Source organism: Larus michahellis, chromosome 11 (genome assembly GCF_964199755.1).
Source record: "Larus michahellis chromosome 11, bLarMic1.1, whole genome shotgun sequence".
Lineage (NCBI taxonomy): Eukaryota > Metazoa > Chordata > Aves > Charadriiformes > Laridae > Larus > Larus michahellis.
The window spans coordinates 3,391,559-3,407,503 of record NC_133906.1 but is presented as its reverse complement, the minus strand read 5'-3'; the positions used below and the strand labels follow the sequence as shown (position 1 = coordinate 3,407,503).

Below are 15,945 nucleotides of genomic sequence, written 5' to 3'. Positions count from 1 at the left end.
GATGGCGGAGCCACGGGACAGACCCAGGGAGGCAAAGTGGGGGGACGGACCCTGAGAGGGGCACAGGGAGAAGAGCAGGGAGCCAGGAGCCACCCCAGCACAGCAACGGCCACGGACCACTGGGACAAGGTGGCCCTGCAGCCGTGCCCCACCGCCCCGGCAGCCCCTGCAGCGACCGGCCGGGCAGAGCCGGGGCTCTTCCTCCCCTCTCCAGCCTCCGCAGCGGCTTCAGGTCACCTCCTCGTCCCGCTCCTCAGCGAGAAGGCCGGGTTTGCCCTTTGATTTATTCAAGCACTGACAAAAATTGTGTGGGGGGGGGTGGGGGTGGGGGAAAAGTGTTGGAAGTGCAATTTTTCACCACCGACTAAAAATAGCCGAGCGAAATTCCAGAGCTGCCTCCCAGCGCCGCCGGCTGCGCTGGGCTTCCCAGGACAATGGCATTTGTAGCCTGGGAGCAACAACGGCGCAGGCCGGGCTCCAGCTCCTGAAATAACATGTTATAAAGGGCAAATCCTGTCTTTAATTACAGCTATGCAAAAAAAAAAAAAAAAAAAAAAGCAGCGGTTAAAAAAAAGCACTATCAGAACATCTGCGCGCGCAGCGCCAACTTGAAACCAACGCGGGGAATGCAGTAAGAGCGGAACGGACTTAGTATATATAGAATAAAGATTCGGCGGGTATTAGCGAGGGGTAAGGGGGAGACAGTTGAAGCATTTAGAAGAGCCAAACCCTTTGGCATGAGGAAAAAAAACCTCTTTCGGGCAACCAGCAGAAGCTGATCGCCCGCTGTAAGCGCTCACACAAGAGCCTCAGGGGTGAAATGCGACAGCAGCGCCTTAAACTCCTCCGAGATGCGCCTCAAACCACCCCGGGATGCACAGAAGCAGCTCCACGCGCCACACTGGAACCGCCACCGTTTATCCTCTTGGTTACGAGCTAATCAAGACACGTCCCTTCCGGGGAAATAATTATTTAAGGGCCCACAGTGCAGCAGGCAGGCGGCCGAGCCGTCACGTGCAGACCCGCGTCCTGCGGTCGCTCGCGTCCGACACCGGCGCAAGCTCGGCCCCGCCAAACTCCCCTCCAAATTCCACGTTGCTGCAACCCGAGGGTGGCCGGGGGGAAAGTGCTGCGAGCGAGGACGGTGTTTATGCGCCAGGCAGAACCCACCCGACCCGACGCCGAAGCGCCCCGCGGTCTTTGAAGCGAAGAAAAGAGGAGCGTAAATCAGCAAGAGACGCTCCGAGCGCCGACACCGACCCCGCAACCGGGACGAAAAGCTGGCCTGCGGCTGCTTTCTGCAGGGTTAAAGGGACCCGGTGACCATTTTTCAGCAGCTATAAAGGAAGGAAAGAGTTTCATCGCGTTTCTCTCCACCAGCCTCACCTCTCTGGACCTGGAAGCGCCGCTGGGAGGAGGCGGAATCCAGCACCCCCGCAGCCAGGTGCGCACAGAGGGGATGGCGGCTGCTCCGTGTTTTCTCACACTTGGGTTTTTTCTCACCGAAACACGAAGGGGAACCAGCCCAGGAGATGAGCCCGTGAGGAGGCAGCAGCTTCCAGGCACACCTGGCACGGAGCGTTTGTGCTCGGGGCCATCCCTCCACCGCAGCCGGGCTTCGCCGCTCCTCCTTTTCCCCTCGGAACGCAGAACCGAAAACGAGAAACCAGGTTTGCTGTTGGTGCCGGTAAAGGGTTAACTGAGAAATATTTCTGGGTGGTGTGTTTTTTGGTTTTTTTTTTTTTCTCTTTTTTGGAAAACAATATACATCCCCATGCCCGCTTACACCAACTGGTGGGACTGCGGGGGTAGCTCTCTGCAAGCGATAGCTTCTCCCGTGACGGGAGTGGGATGGGATGACAATAATCCATGATGGGATTATATATTTATTTATTTATTTAAATATTTTGTGCTGGTCTCAGCCCGATGCTTTTATCTGCGCCACGAGCGGAACGGCGATCGGTTTTCTGTGCCGCGGTGGTAGACAGCAGGAGACGCGTGCGGCAAAGCGCTTTGGCCGTCAATTCTTATTTCTGCTCCAGCAGAAAAACGTCACATCTCCAAAACTTGGGCTATCCGGAGACGGGAGGACCACCGTGAGCCAGGGTTCTCCCGGCTGCTGCAACCGCAGATCAAAAGCGGCGTGAGGACAAAAACTGGCTTCCACCCGAGCTCCCAGGAAGACCCATCGCTGGATAAGCCCGGAATGGGAAGAGGCAGCTGCACGGCACAGATCCCGCTCCGTTCTGGCGGCGCGAGAAGGCGGATGCTCAGCTTCAGGCAGAGCAAGGCCAGAGCAGCTGGCTGGTGATTTAAAGCAGCCATTAATATTCATAATAACTTTTACATCTCGCCTTCCCGGCTAACAAGAGGAGGCAGACCCTCTCCGGGAAAGGCATCCGCACACCCGGCCGGGGCGCAGGAGAAGCGGAGGGGGCAGCCCCACGCAGCCGGCACGCTGGGCTGGATTTCTCCCGCACTAAGAGGCAGCGCAGCAAAGGCTTCTTAAAAAACAAAAACAAACAAACAAACAAACAAAAAAACACCCCACCCCACCCCCCCCAAAAAACCCCCCACCCAGGTGTTCTGGGACTGGAACATTAAGGGTAGGTGCAGGGTATTTTTCGTCTGCCTGGGTTGTTCAGAAGACCACCTTAGGCAACACCCGCGGCACAACTCGCTCTGAACTCGAGCTGTTGGGTTCCCCCCGCCCCCCGCCACACACCTCCCCACCCCCTTCTGAAGCCAGATTTCTGCTGCAGCTTAAAAGAACGAAAAAAAAACCGAAAAAAAACCCCAAAACAAACCCCAAACCACAATGTTCAAGCCCAACTCTTGAAACCGGCTACCTCGAAACTCAAGTACTGACCCCAAGCTGGCACCGAGCGGGGCGTAAAGCAGGCGCTCCCTGCGCTAAAGAAAAGAAGTCAGGAGTCCGTACTATATTCTTAAATATGGTTTAATACTCTTCTCCATTTCTGTACATCACAACACCAAGATATCACTGCTTGGGATCTCTCTGCAGAGGCTATATAGTATGCGAAGGCTAGGAATTTTCACCCCCGTTTAACGTGTTTGTATGTGTAAGTGTAATACATATCAGTATATATTGATATACACATCAATATATAATGCAATATATATCACTGAAGAGAACACATTGATTAAAGAAATACAAAAATTTGGCATCATTTCCAAACTTAAATAGTAAAAATAAAAACTACAAAAAGGAGCTGCATACCCTAATGTATCATGTGAAACAACAAGCAGTATATTCAAAAAAAAAAAAAAATAATGTAAATTTACATCCAATTTTTCTGGTCTTGTCATGTCACATTAGACCCATTTACAATGGCAAAAATCCAGACCGCACCCCGCTGTGCAGACCGCAAACGTGCTCAAACCCGGGGTTTGCACACCAATCTACGGCGGACCCAGTCACGCCTTCCGTGAGAGATTCCAGCTTCCACGTGAAACCGACGGCGGAGCCCTCTGCCAGGTTAGAAACCGGGGTTACAAATCCCACCGCTCACCGCGACAGGCATTTTGGACCTGCGAGAACAGCGTGGCAGAAGTTTGAAGACAAACCCCCCCGCCCCCCAGCACCACCACCTGGCCCCCTTCAAGTGAAACAGGATTATTGGAAAAAAAAACCCCAAAAACCTAAGCAGACCAATAGGCAGGTATGCAACTTGGAAGAGAAGCTGCTTTTTCGAGGGATGCACCAGGAGCGACAGAGCCAGCGAAGGACAGAGCTCCCGGGGCACCGTGACAGCGGGGCGCCCCGCGGAGAACCCGGTCACCCCCGCAAAGAAGCAAGACCTGCGCCTTCTCTCGTGCCCATCGGTGTTCCCTTCACCCCTCCCCGGCCCGCGAGGCCGCCTGAAAACCCCTTCGCCCTTTTCTAGCCGGTTGAAATGCATTCTATATAGCAGGCACGACAAAAAAAAAAAAAACAAAACAAAAAAAAAAACCAACACAGCTGGAATTTTTAACCCATTAAGGGCGTTTTAAGAGCTCAGCATCAGATTTACAGGACGCTTGTGAGCCAAGAGAACGGAGCGCCTTAGTGCTGGGAGACGGAGGCCCCAGTGGGTCAGGCCAACATTCAAGGTATTAGTATCAAATGCTCCAAACGCACCAGCACTAAGGTTTCCATCAAGGATTCCCCCTTACTAATTATTCCCGTAAAATTACCCGCTTCCGCTAAAGCGCTGTGGGTTCAAAATTCACATAATCAAGGAAACCTTATGCAGTCCTAAAACAAAAATGCAAAAAAAAAAAACCACACCCTACTGAGGAACAAAACAAAGCAAAGTGTACCTTACTTCACTTCAACTGTATTTTTATTTTTGTCAAGACTGGAAAAAAAAAAAAAATAGTAAATCCTGAAGGCTGCACTGCTCAAATCCAAATTAAGCCCAAGACTCCAGCAGCATTTTCAGCGCAATCAGTGAAGTGCGTTTCCTAGTTTGTCAGAGCAGCGCTTCCGCAAACAGATTAAAGCACGTTTGGCCGGTGGGCCTCCCCAAACCACCTGAATTTGCAAGCCACGCGTTACAAGCCACCACTCGAGGGAAGCGCCTCCCCGCTCTTTGTGAAGAGAACGAATGGCTCCAATTTCATTACGTTTCTTCTTCCGCAGCCTAAGCTGAGGATGCCATGTAAATGGGTCACGCGGCCGCAAAACGCGGCGGTTGATTTTCTCCAATCAAAGGGAAAAGAAACAAACCAGTAGGATCTTACTTCTATTAATTTTTTTTTTTTTTTGGAAGGAAGAGGTTTACAGCAGTTAATGTATCATGAAGGTTAAAAAAAAAAAAAATCGTTTTCATAAAATACAAGAGCAACCAATTTCACCATCGAGTAAAAGTAAAAACTGGGATTCTTTTTAAATTAGTCCAGAGTGGCATATAGGAACTTAGTAGTTTGCTGCTGTACTGACACTATGACAAATCAAAGTGTAGGGTTTTGCTTTTTTAAATCCAATGCTTGTGGATCAAGTTCTGGAAATGTTCCAATTCTAAGGCAGGGATCTGTTGTGTTTTTCTACCATGAGTTTTGCTCCTTGGGTTGGATGCTGGAGGGGCGAGGCACGTTTTGCCGGACCCAGGTCGACTACCTAGTAGTCATCGAGGTCAAAAAATTCGTCGTCTCCTCCTTGGTATTCCATTCCCTGGAAGTCCACTCGGTACCGCAAGATACCTGGTAAAAACAACAGGGTTTAGCTTCTTCAAAACGCAAAGAGCTAGAAAGGCGTTTTAAGCAGTTCACTGAGCCCCGGCTCTGCGCGTCAAGCGGTTTCTCAATTAACATTTTCGGAAGCTGAGTTAGCACTTGTATGGCAAGTCAGGCTCCAACTGGCAGCGGACGTGCAGCCCGAGTGAAAACGCCACATCCCTGTTACCGCCTGAGGTCACTTATTGCCAAAAGAAATACCTACCTGCCCAGCACAGACCAGGCTTCTTCCGGAAAAGCTGGTCTAGGAGGACCCCCATCTCCAAAAAAAAATAAAATACCGGTACCAGATCACCTGTCCTAGCACAACCGCTCAGAGGGAGGCCTATCAGTTAAATTCAGAGGGCGCCTGGCACCGAAGTACCTTTTACAATGGTGTAAAAGCAGGATTTAACGGCTGTCTTCCCGGCCTCTTCCCACCCCAAACACCGACCGGGGTTTTCTGGGAAACCTTCATCCCTGGAAACGTTTACTGAGGTGAGGGGTATTCAAGGAGTTATTTCCTTTCAAGTCTGCAGGGACTGGAGCAAAGAGTACCCCACCACGCAAAAAGGCTGGCTCTGGCAGGACAGGAGGGACTCCTGGAATTACAAACCCTGAAAACTTAGAAACCCGTTGCTCCTTATGTGGCAAAACAATTCAAAGCTCGTTTCCTTCTGACTGGCGTTCTTCAGCCCCTAGAAATGCTTCTTTACGATACACTCATCTCTGGTTTACGTCCATCGACCTGAACACAGCAAGCGGCAACACTCGGTTTATCAGCAAACAAGCAACAGCTTTGTCCCGGAGTCCCTGCTCCGGGGAGGACAAGGGGCACGGCAGGCGTTTTTGCGCTACCCCGCTAGTGATTTTTGTCAGACTGAAACACGCGAGCTATCGGCACCTCTGCCAGACTTCGCTGAAACTGCTCAGTGAGCTCCAGAGGGGGACTGAAGGCTTTCCAAAGCCTCATTTCTCCCTGGAGTTGGGCTAAAAATACTTTTCTTCCGCAAAGAAGCGGAAGACCAGGGGGCAAAGTACAGGGAAGCTCCGAGAGATGAGTAACAGACATCCAGCTGCTTCAGAAACCAGGCTGGCGTTTGTCATGCACCACTTCCACGCAGCAGGGCATGCTCTGCCCCAAAACACCACCAGCGCAGGGACGGAGCGAAGCAGCTCAGGGCCCTTCTGGAATTCAGCTGGAAGGAAGGACAGCCCACCCTCTGAGCGCTCTGAAGGACAAAGGGATCTGAGGAACACAGCCCGAAAGCCACGGCCGCCCAACACGCAGCATCACCTTGCTGAATCTGGAACGAATTCACCTGGAGACCCCTGCTGAACACGATAGTTTCTTAAACGGGTATTGTGACTAATAGGAGCAAGATTAATCTGTGGAGCTTTCCGCTTGTGTTGGCACCAGATTATCAATTCATCCATTAAAAAAAAAAAAGAAAAAAAAAAGAGAGACAAACATATTTTTCTCTTGCACTTTACCTCCAATTCCTCCAAATCCTTTCACAAATTGGGATCCTTCCTGTGATTTGTCTGTCACAATTTCCAATGTTGCTCCAAATTTCTTGTAGTTGTTTGCAAACCACTCCAGCAGGGGCATACTTTCTATCAGTTCGTGTTCCTGGCCAGTCTACGGCGACATTTGAGGGAGGGGGGAAAAAGAAAAACCAAAAGTTACGGTCATTGCATGTTAGGTATTGAGAAAATTCATATCAAAAGCTGTCTTTAGCTTAACCACCGGCTTTCTAGTCCCAAGCCGGACACCAGCCTCCCTGCTCCGCAGCCCGACACCCTCGCCAGGGCCCAGGCGGTTGGCGTTCCTGACACATCTGTGTCAGGCAAGCGCTGGCACAAGCAAAAGGCTCCTGGTGCTAAGAAATTCAATACTGACAGGCCTTGCTTTGGGCCTCCATACTAGAGAAGTTGGTGCAGAAGGGGAAAGGCCTCGTTTATTCCTCTGCTCAACCGTCACCTCATGCTACGCTCGTTAAGTTTTCCGTATTTCTTTGGATTTACTTTACAAACAGTCCATCGCCACTCATCTAACTGTTTACTCTAGGAAAATACAGAGGCAAAAAGTATAGTTTTCCCAAGTAGGAGGTCAAGCGATGATTGGCACAGAAACGCTACCTCATTGCGGATAACGTTACAAACCTTCCGCGCGCAGAAGGAATTAGCCATTACCCCACCAGGAGGGAACGCAGCTGGAAACGGCTACCCTGGCAGTCCTCACGCCAGCCAGAGGTGACCACCCTTTTTGCAAGGGACAGGCTTTTTTTGCCCACCTTAATCTGCAAAATAATACAGCTCCCCTGGCCCGCCAGGGTCTTTCGGCCTGTACAGGCAAGAAAGTCCCAGGCAGCGAATGACAGATCCACGTTTCAAATACACTGAGAAGCAAGCGCTCCCTTGCGCTGAAATCCACGTAATAGTTTCTAGCCTCGCAGTTGGTTTGTATTGACCAAATCGGTGCACAGTAAGCAGGGAGTAACGTGCGGGACCTCAGCCTGTGTGTTGCACGGTGGCTACCAAACCCTTTCAGTGGACAAGCTGGAAGAGGGGAGGTTTAGATTAGATCTGAGGCAGAAGTTTTTCACACTGAAGGTGGTGAGCCCCTGGCCCAGGTTGCCCAGAGAAGCTGTGGCTGCCCCATCCCTGGAGGGGTTCAAGGCCAGGTTGGCCGGGGCTTGGAGCACCCTGGGCTGGTGGGAGGTGTCCCTGCCCAGGGCAGGGGGGTGGCACTGGCTGGGCTTTAAGGTCCCTTCCAGCACAAACCGTTCTACGATTCTCCGGATGGTCTGGTGGTGGTCAAAGGCCCCATATTGCCTGTCACTTCAATTCATTCACACAATCTTGGAGGTGGTAGCAGGAAAGATGGGAGAAAAGCGAGTCTAGAATCCAAGGATTACAGTGAAGGTGAACAGGAAGAGCCACAGGTGACTGTCTTGAAGTCTCATTTGAGTGCCAAAAGGTCATCACGGCTCTCGTGCTTGCAATAATCTAAGCTCAGACATTCAGAATGCTGCACCAGTACACTGGGAATAAACCTGCGAGCCCCAAAGCTGAAATACCTCTTTATCTGTGAAGTGGGATTTATCCTTCTCTTGCTCTGGTGTCAAATACAGGATCTTCTCCTCTGCAACGGGAGAGAAAAATATTATTACATTGAATAAGACGACCAGATGTAGGTTCAAGACAGCAAGAGACTGACAATTACAGCACAGAGGGTTTGACGGTTGACTCTGCCGTCTCTTTCTAGCTGAAGCTCTACGGGAAACCAAACAGGGCACACCAGTAGAGAGTAAGCGTAGTGCCAAAACCCCAGAAAGGCAGAGGTCCTGCTGTAGGCATGTGGTTTGGCTACAGTCAATAAGCATTGTGTTTTTGGCCAGAGGGGCCAAGTCAGTCTCCTCTCTATAATGCACTGGTGTCACATTTACACTTCCACAACTGAAAGGCCGGTTTCGTACTAGCTCTGTGACAAACTGCCACGCCAGCACTGCGATTCTCCACAGTGGAAGCTTGCTCATTTCAGACTCTCCCCCCCGGCCCCGAGTAGCTGGAAAGCTGCAAGTTAGTGCCCTGCCTACACAACATTCCCTTGACCAAGTCCTTCAGGATCTACTTAGGGAATTCCTCCAGCGTGATCTATCCAAGTGAGATGGCTTAGGTGTTAAACCCTCACGGACCTTTAAGTGTCACAGAAGCGCTACCTACCCTCCGTGCCTTGGCAGTGCAGAACGTATCTCATTATATCCAGATTTTCATAGACTATCAGGATCTCTACTGCTCCCATTTCCAAAGCTTTTAATGTATCTTCAACGCCAAAACAGTACTTCCCCGTGTCCTGACTGATTTCGTCGAAGTATCGTCCTGCAGCCAGGATACAAAGAGACAGATTGTCATGAACACCGATCACGCACCTGGATTTTTAACAATCCTGATCTGAATGCAAGAAACTGGAAAAGGAGATTGCAATGCTGCTGAAGGAAGCAAGGGATACGGTAACATGTCAAAGCATGTAATTGAGGACATTCATCGGCAGGAAGTCTGCTCTAACTGTCAGGAATTTGGAGGGAATGGGAATGGAGGAAACTTCAGTCCCTGTCAGGAATCTCACTCCACTGAAAGGCTTACCTTGGCAGTGAAACAATCAGTTGGACTAACCCACCAACAAGCACTATTTAACTTCACTCTTTGCAGTGTCCGGTAGCTACTCATGCCCTCTTGTAGGCATGCCCTCAAATCAGCAACGTGTGTCTGCTGACAGTCAAACAAGGGATCGTTTCTACTGCCAGCTTAACACAAAACTAACCTTAACTCTCTTCTTGATGAAGGTGGAACCAATCTGAGAAGACATTTTTTCCCCTCCCTCCCAAACGTCACCGGAAGGCTTCAAACCAAGGCGATCTCTAATGAAAAGATTATCAGAAGACACAAGAAGCTGGGGGGGGGGGGGGGGGAATCAACAAAAATCCCCACTCCTTAAAGTCTCCTTAAGTCCTGCAGCATTTGAGGCGGCGTCCAAGTAACAGAAAGAATCACTCCAAGTCATGCTCTGCCCAACTTCAAAAGCATCGCAGGGCCGAGGCAGCACCCAAAGGCATCAGCACATGCAGTCAAGCACATTTGGCTCGGGAGAAGGCCAAGCATGTAGCGACATACCTATTAGTTTCTTCTCTTGAATGAATTTCACATTGGAGAGGACCTCAGTTGACAACTCGATTGCTTGATTGAATCCATTTTCTCCTCCATACGAAATGTCAACTAGTTTGAGCACTTTGGATTGCAACCGCTAAACAAGAAGAAAGCGGAGACATGAGAAAGAGTCTATTAGGCAGCACTGCCACAAGACTACTTCACAACGCCACGAGAATAAGTACCTGGTAAGAGTCAGAGCATTAATCTATTTTGCTTCACTTGCAAGCAGAGGTTCTGAGCCAGAGGGACCTCTGAATGCTTAATATTGAAGCCCAGTTTTCAGGCAACAGGGACACAGAGATTAGGTTTAGTGGAGTTTAATTGCAATAAAGCTTCTGCTTTAGCTTTGGGAACACAAAGAATGTGAACGCCAGTTCCAAACCAGGGAGGACAGGTTTCTTATTAGCACTGTTATTGAGAAAGGGAGATCTCACCTCCTTGCAGGAGGTATTAGAAAAGGGAGACCTCTTTAGGATACATCAGCTTTTTAGTTTTGATCAAATTGCTTAAGACACCAAGGTTACATTCCTCCCCAGATGCATCTTGTACCAGAGCTACCACCAATATCACCATGTTACTACTGACAGCTTAAATATTTGGGCTTTGCTCAGAAAAGGTCACTCACCTGATCAAACATGTCGGATTGACTTAATTCAGTTTTGAAGTCAGCTGATCCAGCTAAAACGAGACCAGCCACGTTCACCTTGTCGCCAGAAATGAACAGTTGCACAGCCGTCTCCGCTACCTTCCTTACGTAGTTGTGTCGTTTTTCCATTCGCAAACGAGCAAAACGCAAGGCAGACTGACCTCCTCTACCTTTACGAAAGAAGAGATGCGAGGGTAACAATTTGGAAGTAATTTCATTTCGGGGAGGTTATTAGTACACGGTCCCAACTGGGCCCTGAATAACTGAAGCCAAGGGCAGATGCAGCCTTTGGAATTAGTTTGCCACGAGCAGAGCCAGGGGCACTCACTGGAACAGCAAGTGAATAAAGAGGGTTCATTCACAACGAGAGATTCTTCTCCACGTATTCCACAGAGGGAAATATGTTGTTTGTGGTTGTTGGATTTTTTTTTCCTATACAGACTCACAACTCTCTATAGAAATCTTGAACATCTGTGCACATTTTCTATGTCCTGTACCTTCGTTAAAAGCCATTTCCTTTGTTACGCTGCCTCACACACTTCTCTGGCTGATGCAATGCACCCCAGCAGTCCCGGCTGCACAGGCTTACTGGGGGAGACGTTTCTATTTCATTTCGTCCCATCCTAATCTACAGAGAAGGACGGCAAAGCGGGAGCAGCTAACAGACAGCCTGCTGAATCCATCAGTGGCTCACTACAGCACAGCATCGTGTAACGGAACCACAACTCCGCTCGCTCCGTCGGGCTTCGGTGCTTCTCGCAAGGAACAGCTTCTTGCTTTTCACCGTGGTTTGCATGCGACACCATCAGACACAAACTTTACAGGCACTACCAAGTGCCATTACTACTTGCGCTAGTAATATTTAATTAAGACTGTCCCAAAACCAAGGAAAGGATCACACGCACCAAGAAATAAGAAGCGTCACTTTAAGAATATCAACCGCCTATTACAGTGATTCATTAATTTTGACAGAAGGCTCAGACTAGAGGCTTTGCTGTCAGATTTCAGGGGAGCAAAGACTTGAGCAGAGCTGAACACCTACAGGCCAAGTCCCCTGCTTCTACCCTCACATCCCACCCCGCGATATCCCGCGGCAGTCTAGGGAGAGACCAGTGCGTTACCGTGCTTCTTTGGAAGATCCACAGTGAATTTGTGCAGGACTTCTCTTGTGTTTCCTTGAAGAGTTCCAAAGAGTGCACCGCTACCATCTATTACAATAAAGCCAAACTTGCTGTCGTCGGAAAGCAGCGCTGTAAGAGCCTGGAACAGGAAACGGTGTTGTCAGCAGTAAGCACCAGTTTATTAAGGACCTTGGTTCAGAAAGGCTACCAGAAACAACACACCGCAATAAATTTAACTCCACGGGTGGTCGCTGCTATTTTTTTTTTTTCCCCCCACAAAAAAAACCTAGAGGAAGAGCAGCAGATTCAGGAGTTGAGACTATTCCAGATTATTATCTCACGCAATGCTGCCAAGAGCAGAAAGAAAACTGATGTTTAAGCTTGATAACTATTTTCACAGCACTACCAGTTCATCGCATGATGTCACGGGCAGGTGTAATACCAAAACCCTAAGGACCAGCTCTGGAAAGTATTAATTGAAACGGATCACACCTCTACGAGGCTGCATCACCTCTTCGGTTGGCAAAACTGGAAAAGTGATTTTTCCCAAGCATTCCAGCCAGGAAAGCAGAACTTGCTTAGTTCACTGACCGGGCCATTCGTCAGTTGAGTTTTATGCTGCAAAGCACCAGTACAGACCAGCTTTCAACTCGCCAACTACCACAAAGGCTGGTTTGCCGCACCTGCTGACTTCCAGGAGTCCCAAAGGTAGGATGATGAAATCTACAGTGGTTACGACAAATTCAGCCTTACACGGCAGAATTAAATTACAGCAGCAATAATTATCCCGTGCGTAACTGGCTATAGAGAAGACAGCCACAATATTTGCTGGAAAATGAAGTTATCCTTCAATTTTCTTCCCTTTAAAGAAGGCAGATAAATTTACCCTGTAAGGATTGTTGACTAACAACTAAAGCACTGCTTGGTATCAAGGCTTTTGACTTACTTTTGTCCAGTTCCCTGCCCGGCCCTGGTTTTGGTGGTGTGGGACATCCACAAGCACCCAAACTCCACACTCTTTTTCCAAGAAAATCCATCAGCTACTGTTCCCTCGAGGGCAGCCTGAGCACATAGGCCCATTCGGCACACACGCTTCTGTTCACTTATAGGCGCCCAATAAATGTAATAGCAAGAATCCCCTTTCTGGCTGGCAAAAACACATCAGCAGGATGGAGAACTTGTCAAATTCCTGACTGTTTTAAGTCACCAGTTTAATACTGAAAGAGCGATGGTGTTGGTGTACTGCACAGGACTTAACTGCCTGCACGCCTGCCAGCTTGATTATCGGGCTGGATGGAACGAATAGAAACCATCAGTCATCTTTATCCAAAATCCACACCACCAAGTCTACAGCTTTCAAGCTTAAAAGAAACAGACACTAAGGTTTAATGGAATCTACTGGCCAAAATAAATATTCTGTATTAATTCCTCAGCAGTGGGATGAATGAGAGGAGGAAGTGGCATATTACATTGCAATCTATTTCACTGGGGCAGAGCCAAGCAAATCGTGTGACTGGAATGAGTGCCCCAGCCAAGGTATCAAAATAAGTCATTGTAAATCCTACCCTTCAGACACACATGAGGGTTCATATCCCTCTTGGGAAGTTCCTTCGGTTTCACACAGGCAATAAAATATCTAGAGGAAATCTTATCAGATACTCTTGCCAGGCAGCAGATGACTACAGCTCCGATGTTCCTGATTCCCTCTTATTTTAATAAAGTATCCCATGATCAGTGATTCCCCCAGTTTCGCCTTCGCTAATTCCATGTCAGCGACTCCACTGTTTGACCTATCAAGCACAAAGAAGGGACTATTGCATTTATTCTGTTCCTTCAGCCTGGGCCAAGTTTCCTCTTTGCAGCTTCACCTAAAGGTGAAGATCACGTCCCTTTCTGGCTCCTCGACATGCCCTCACTTTCATAGGGAATTTGTTGATGTACCGAGCCCAATGTCCTATCTGTTGAGTTCTTGTTGCGCACTGGGGGGGAACCACTGGGTTAAAAGCATGGCTCTACAACCAAATGAGACATACACAAGTCGAGACTTCAGTGTAACATCATCTCAAGACAGCATACAGTAGGCTTTTACAGGTAGATGTGATTCGGCAGTGCAAACAATACCAAATAAAACAACTGCGTACTCAAAAGGCACAGGAGAGCTAAGAGCCCATGAAGAAAGGTGCCATTAGTAATCACAAGTGGTAACAATTACCACAAATTCCCCTCAAGTTATTGCCACTCTCTTGCCGAGCAACGCTACACACCAGCAAGAGTGTATTTACAGCTGCCTCCTGGGAACAGCCCACTGGGTAGCAGCTACTTTTTTTTTTTTTATTGAATCAATGCCCTGAGGCTGTAGCTGCAGCCAAGACCAAATTAATCCCTTTCCTGATAGGGCAGAAGGCAACCTACCACTGTCCACCCACTGCCAAGAACTGCAGGGACAAATATCTCCCTTGGCTTTGCACCCCTGGCTCTCGCCCGAGTTCTCTTATTTACCTCCTGCTTTCAATTGCCGGTGGACATACGGGCTCAGCAGAACTCGAGAGCTGTACCTGTGCGCAGTTTTGTATTCCTGCTAGGTCAAAGATGTACTGGGATTTCATCCTTGGTGGGGAGACAGAATAATAGGGACGTACCTCACCTGTGCAACAAGCACACCTTTCCTTCCTGTACTCCTACCCTTTGAAACCCAACCATGGATCAGACCCCCAAAACCCCAAGCAAACAAGAGCTACATCACTGAAAGGCCTGTCACGCCCATGTCACACAGGTTTGATCACAGGCAATTACGTCTCCATCCACACATTTATCCTGGTGAACGCCATAGACACGAAAGGCAGTCAGTCATCTACTACAAACATTGAGACCTCGGCAACTGCCAACCCAGCCAAAACAGACTTAAACGCAATAAACTGACGTCATGGAGTCAAGACTACTGTAATCCACATTACTTTAAATATGCCTCAAACCGTTCGTTTAACTAAGATAAGTAGATGTTGGATAAAAGTAATCCCACTTTACCCCAGATAGATTAGACACACGCCAGCTCTCCATCAAGGGTCTCAGTTAACACATCTGATATCAAGACTGGCAACACTAATATTATCATTACTTTAAGGCCTGGCTTGGAGTAAGATCTATGGGCCTCTGAGGTTAAGAAAAAAACCAACAACTTGCCTCCAGTTAGAGAGAAAAGCTTATGTCGGTGGGTTACGCAAACTCAGCAGTTACTAGCTGGGCCATAAATTCAGCTGTAGTAGGAGCTGGACAATATCTCAACTCCTTTTAGCAAATATCACACATTTCTGAATACTGGCCAGTCACAAGCCATCCAGTGGCTTCACCAGCAGGATGTCTTAATTAAAGCCTGCTGTTCTACAGACCACGGACCCAAGCACACCAAGGACTGTTCCAGTGAGCCTAACAAAGCAGCCTGACTGACTACTACAAGACCAGCAGGCAAGAGGAGACTTCTTACCTCCGTGTGGAATTTGTTGTCACACAAATACAACGACGTATTGATTGGTTTGAAAGGTTCGAAGTCAATGTTGACTTTCTTCTCTTTTCCTTCTTCTGTCACAATTGTTCCACAGTAAACAACCAGACCATTTGGAGGTACTACAAAGGACACAAGGTAATTTTAGATCACCAGGAAATATTGCAAGCTGTACCCATCCAAAACTAACTCCTAGGCCTTGACAGTAGAGGCAGAGTTGAAACTGAAGTTCCCAAGTTTTTTTACTTTCCATTTCCACCCCCCCCCCCCATTCCCTCCCGTATCTCTACAATGGAAAACAAAGTAATTTAGTGCACCTATATTGAACAGCTTGGAGTGGGAAGCTAAAAGGTAACGCTGATGGAAAGACTTGCAACAAAGCCGCAAGAACGTGTGTACCTGTCCGTTAAACCCATCAGCTTGCAAGCTCAGAGAATCCAGGAAAAAGCCGAGCATGCCTGTGAAGCTTTCCTAGTTCTTATACAGTGATTTATAGACCGAGCACCTCAATGAAGGCCACTGGCCAGCGTAAAGACAGTAATGACGAACTCTTTTCTAGTACTCATTTTCGTTGGGTCTATTTCCTCCCAAAACGGTGGCAGCTGCATAGTGGCATGCAGAAGGCATACACAAGCTTCTGCTTGATGGAAAAACCACTAGTTTAACACGAATGAACTATTATGGAACAGCTCTTAAGGCTGGCCAAGTTTAGAAGGGTCAGCACCGCTAAGGACAGAATCACGAGCCCG

The 15,945-nt window shown here is 48.6% G+C and overlaps 1 protein-coding gene across 2 annotated transcripts in view; it reads right to left on the bottom strand.

The window, feature by feature from the left end:
- Nucleotides 1-2,941: 2,941 nt before the first annotated feature.
- ETF1 (eukaryotic translation termination factor 1) overlaps nucleotides 2,942-15,945 on the bottom strand; it is a 29,615-nt gene continuing 16,611 nt past the window's right edge. For both annotated transcript variants that reach the window (XM_074603902.1, XM_074603901.1), the window contains exons 4-11: nucleotides 15,179-15,318; nucleotides 11,698-11,836; nucleotides 10,556-10,746; nucleotides 9,895-10,024; nucleotides 8,947-9,102; nucleotides 8,301-8,365; nucleotides 6,712-6,859; nucleotides 2,942-5,205 (exon numbers count right to left, since the gene is read on the bottom strand). In XM_074603902.1, the coding sequence (XP_074460003.1) occupies nucleotides 5,123-5,205; nucleotides 6,712-6,859; nucleotides 8,301-8,365; nucleotides 8,947-9,102; nucleotides 9,895-10,024; nucleotides 10,556-10,746; nucleotides 11,698-11,836; nucleotides 15,179-15,318 (1,052 nt within the window). In that variant the 3' untranslated portion in view covers nucleotides 2,942-5,122. The remainder of the gene's footprint in view (nucleotides 5,206-6,711; nucleotides 6,860-8,300; nucleotides 8,366-8,946; nucleotides 9,103-9,894; nucleotides 10,025-10,555; nucleotides 10,747-11,697; nucleotides 11,837-15,178; nucleotides 15,319-15,945) is intronic.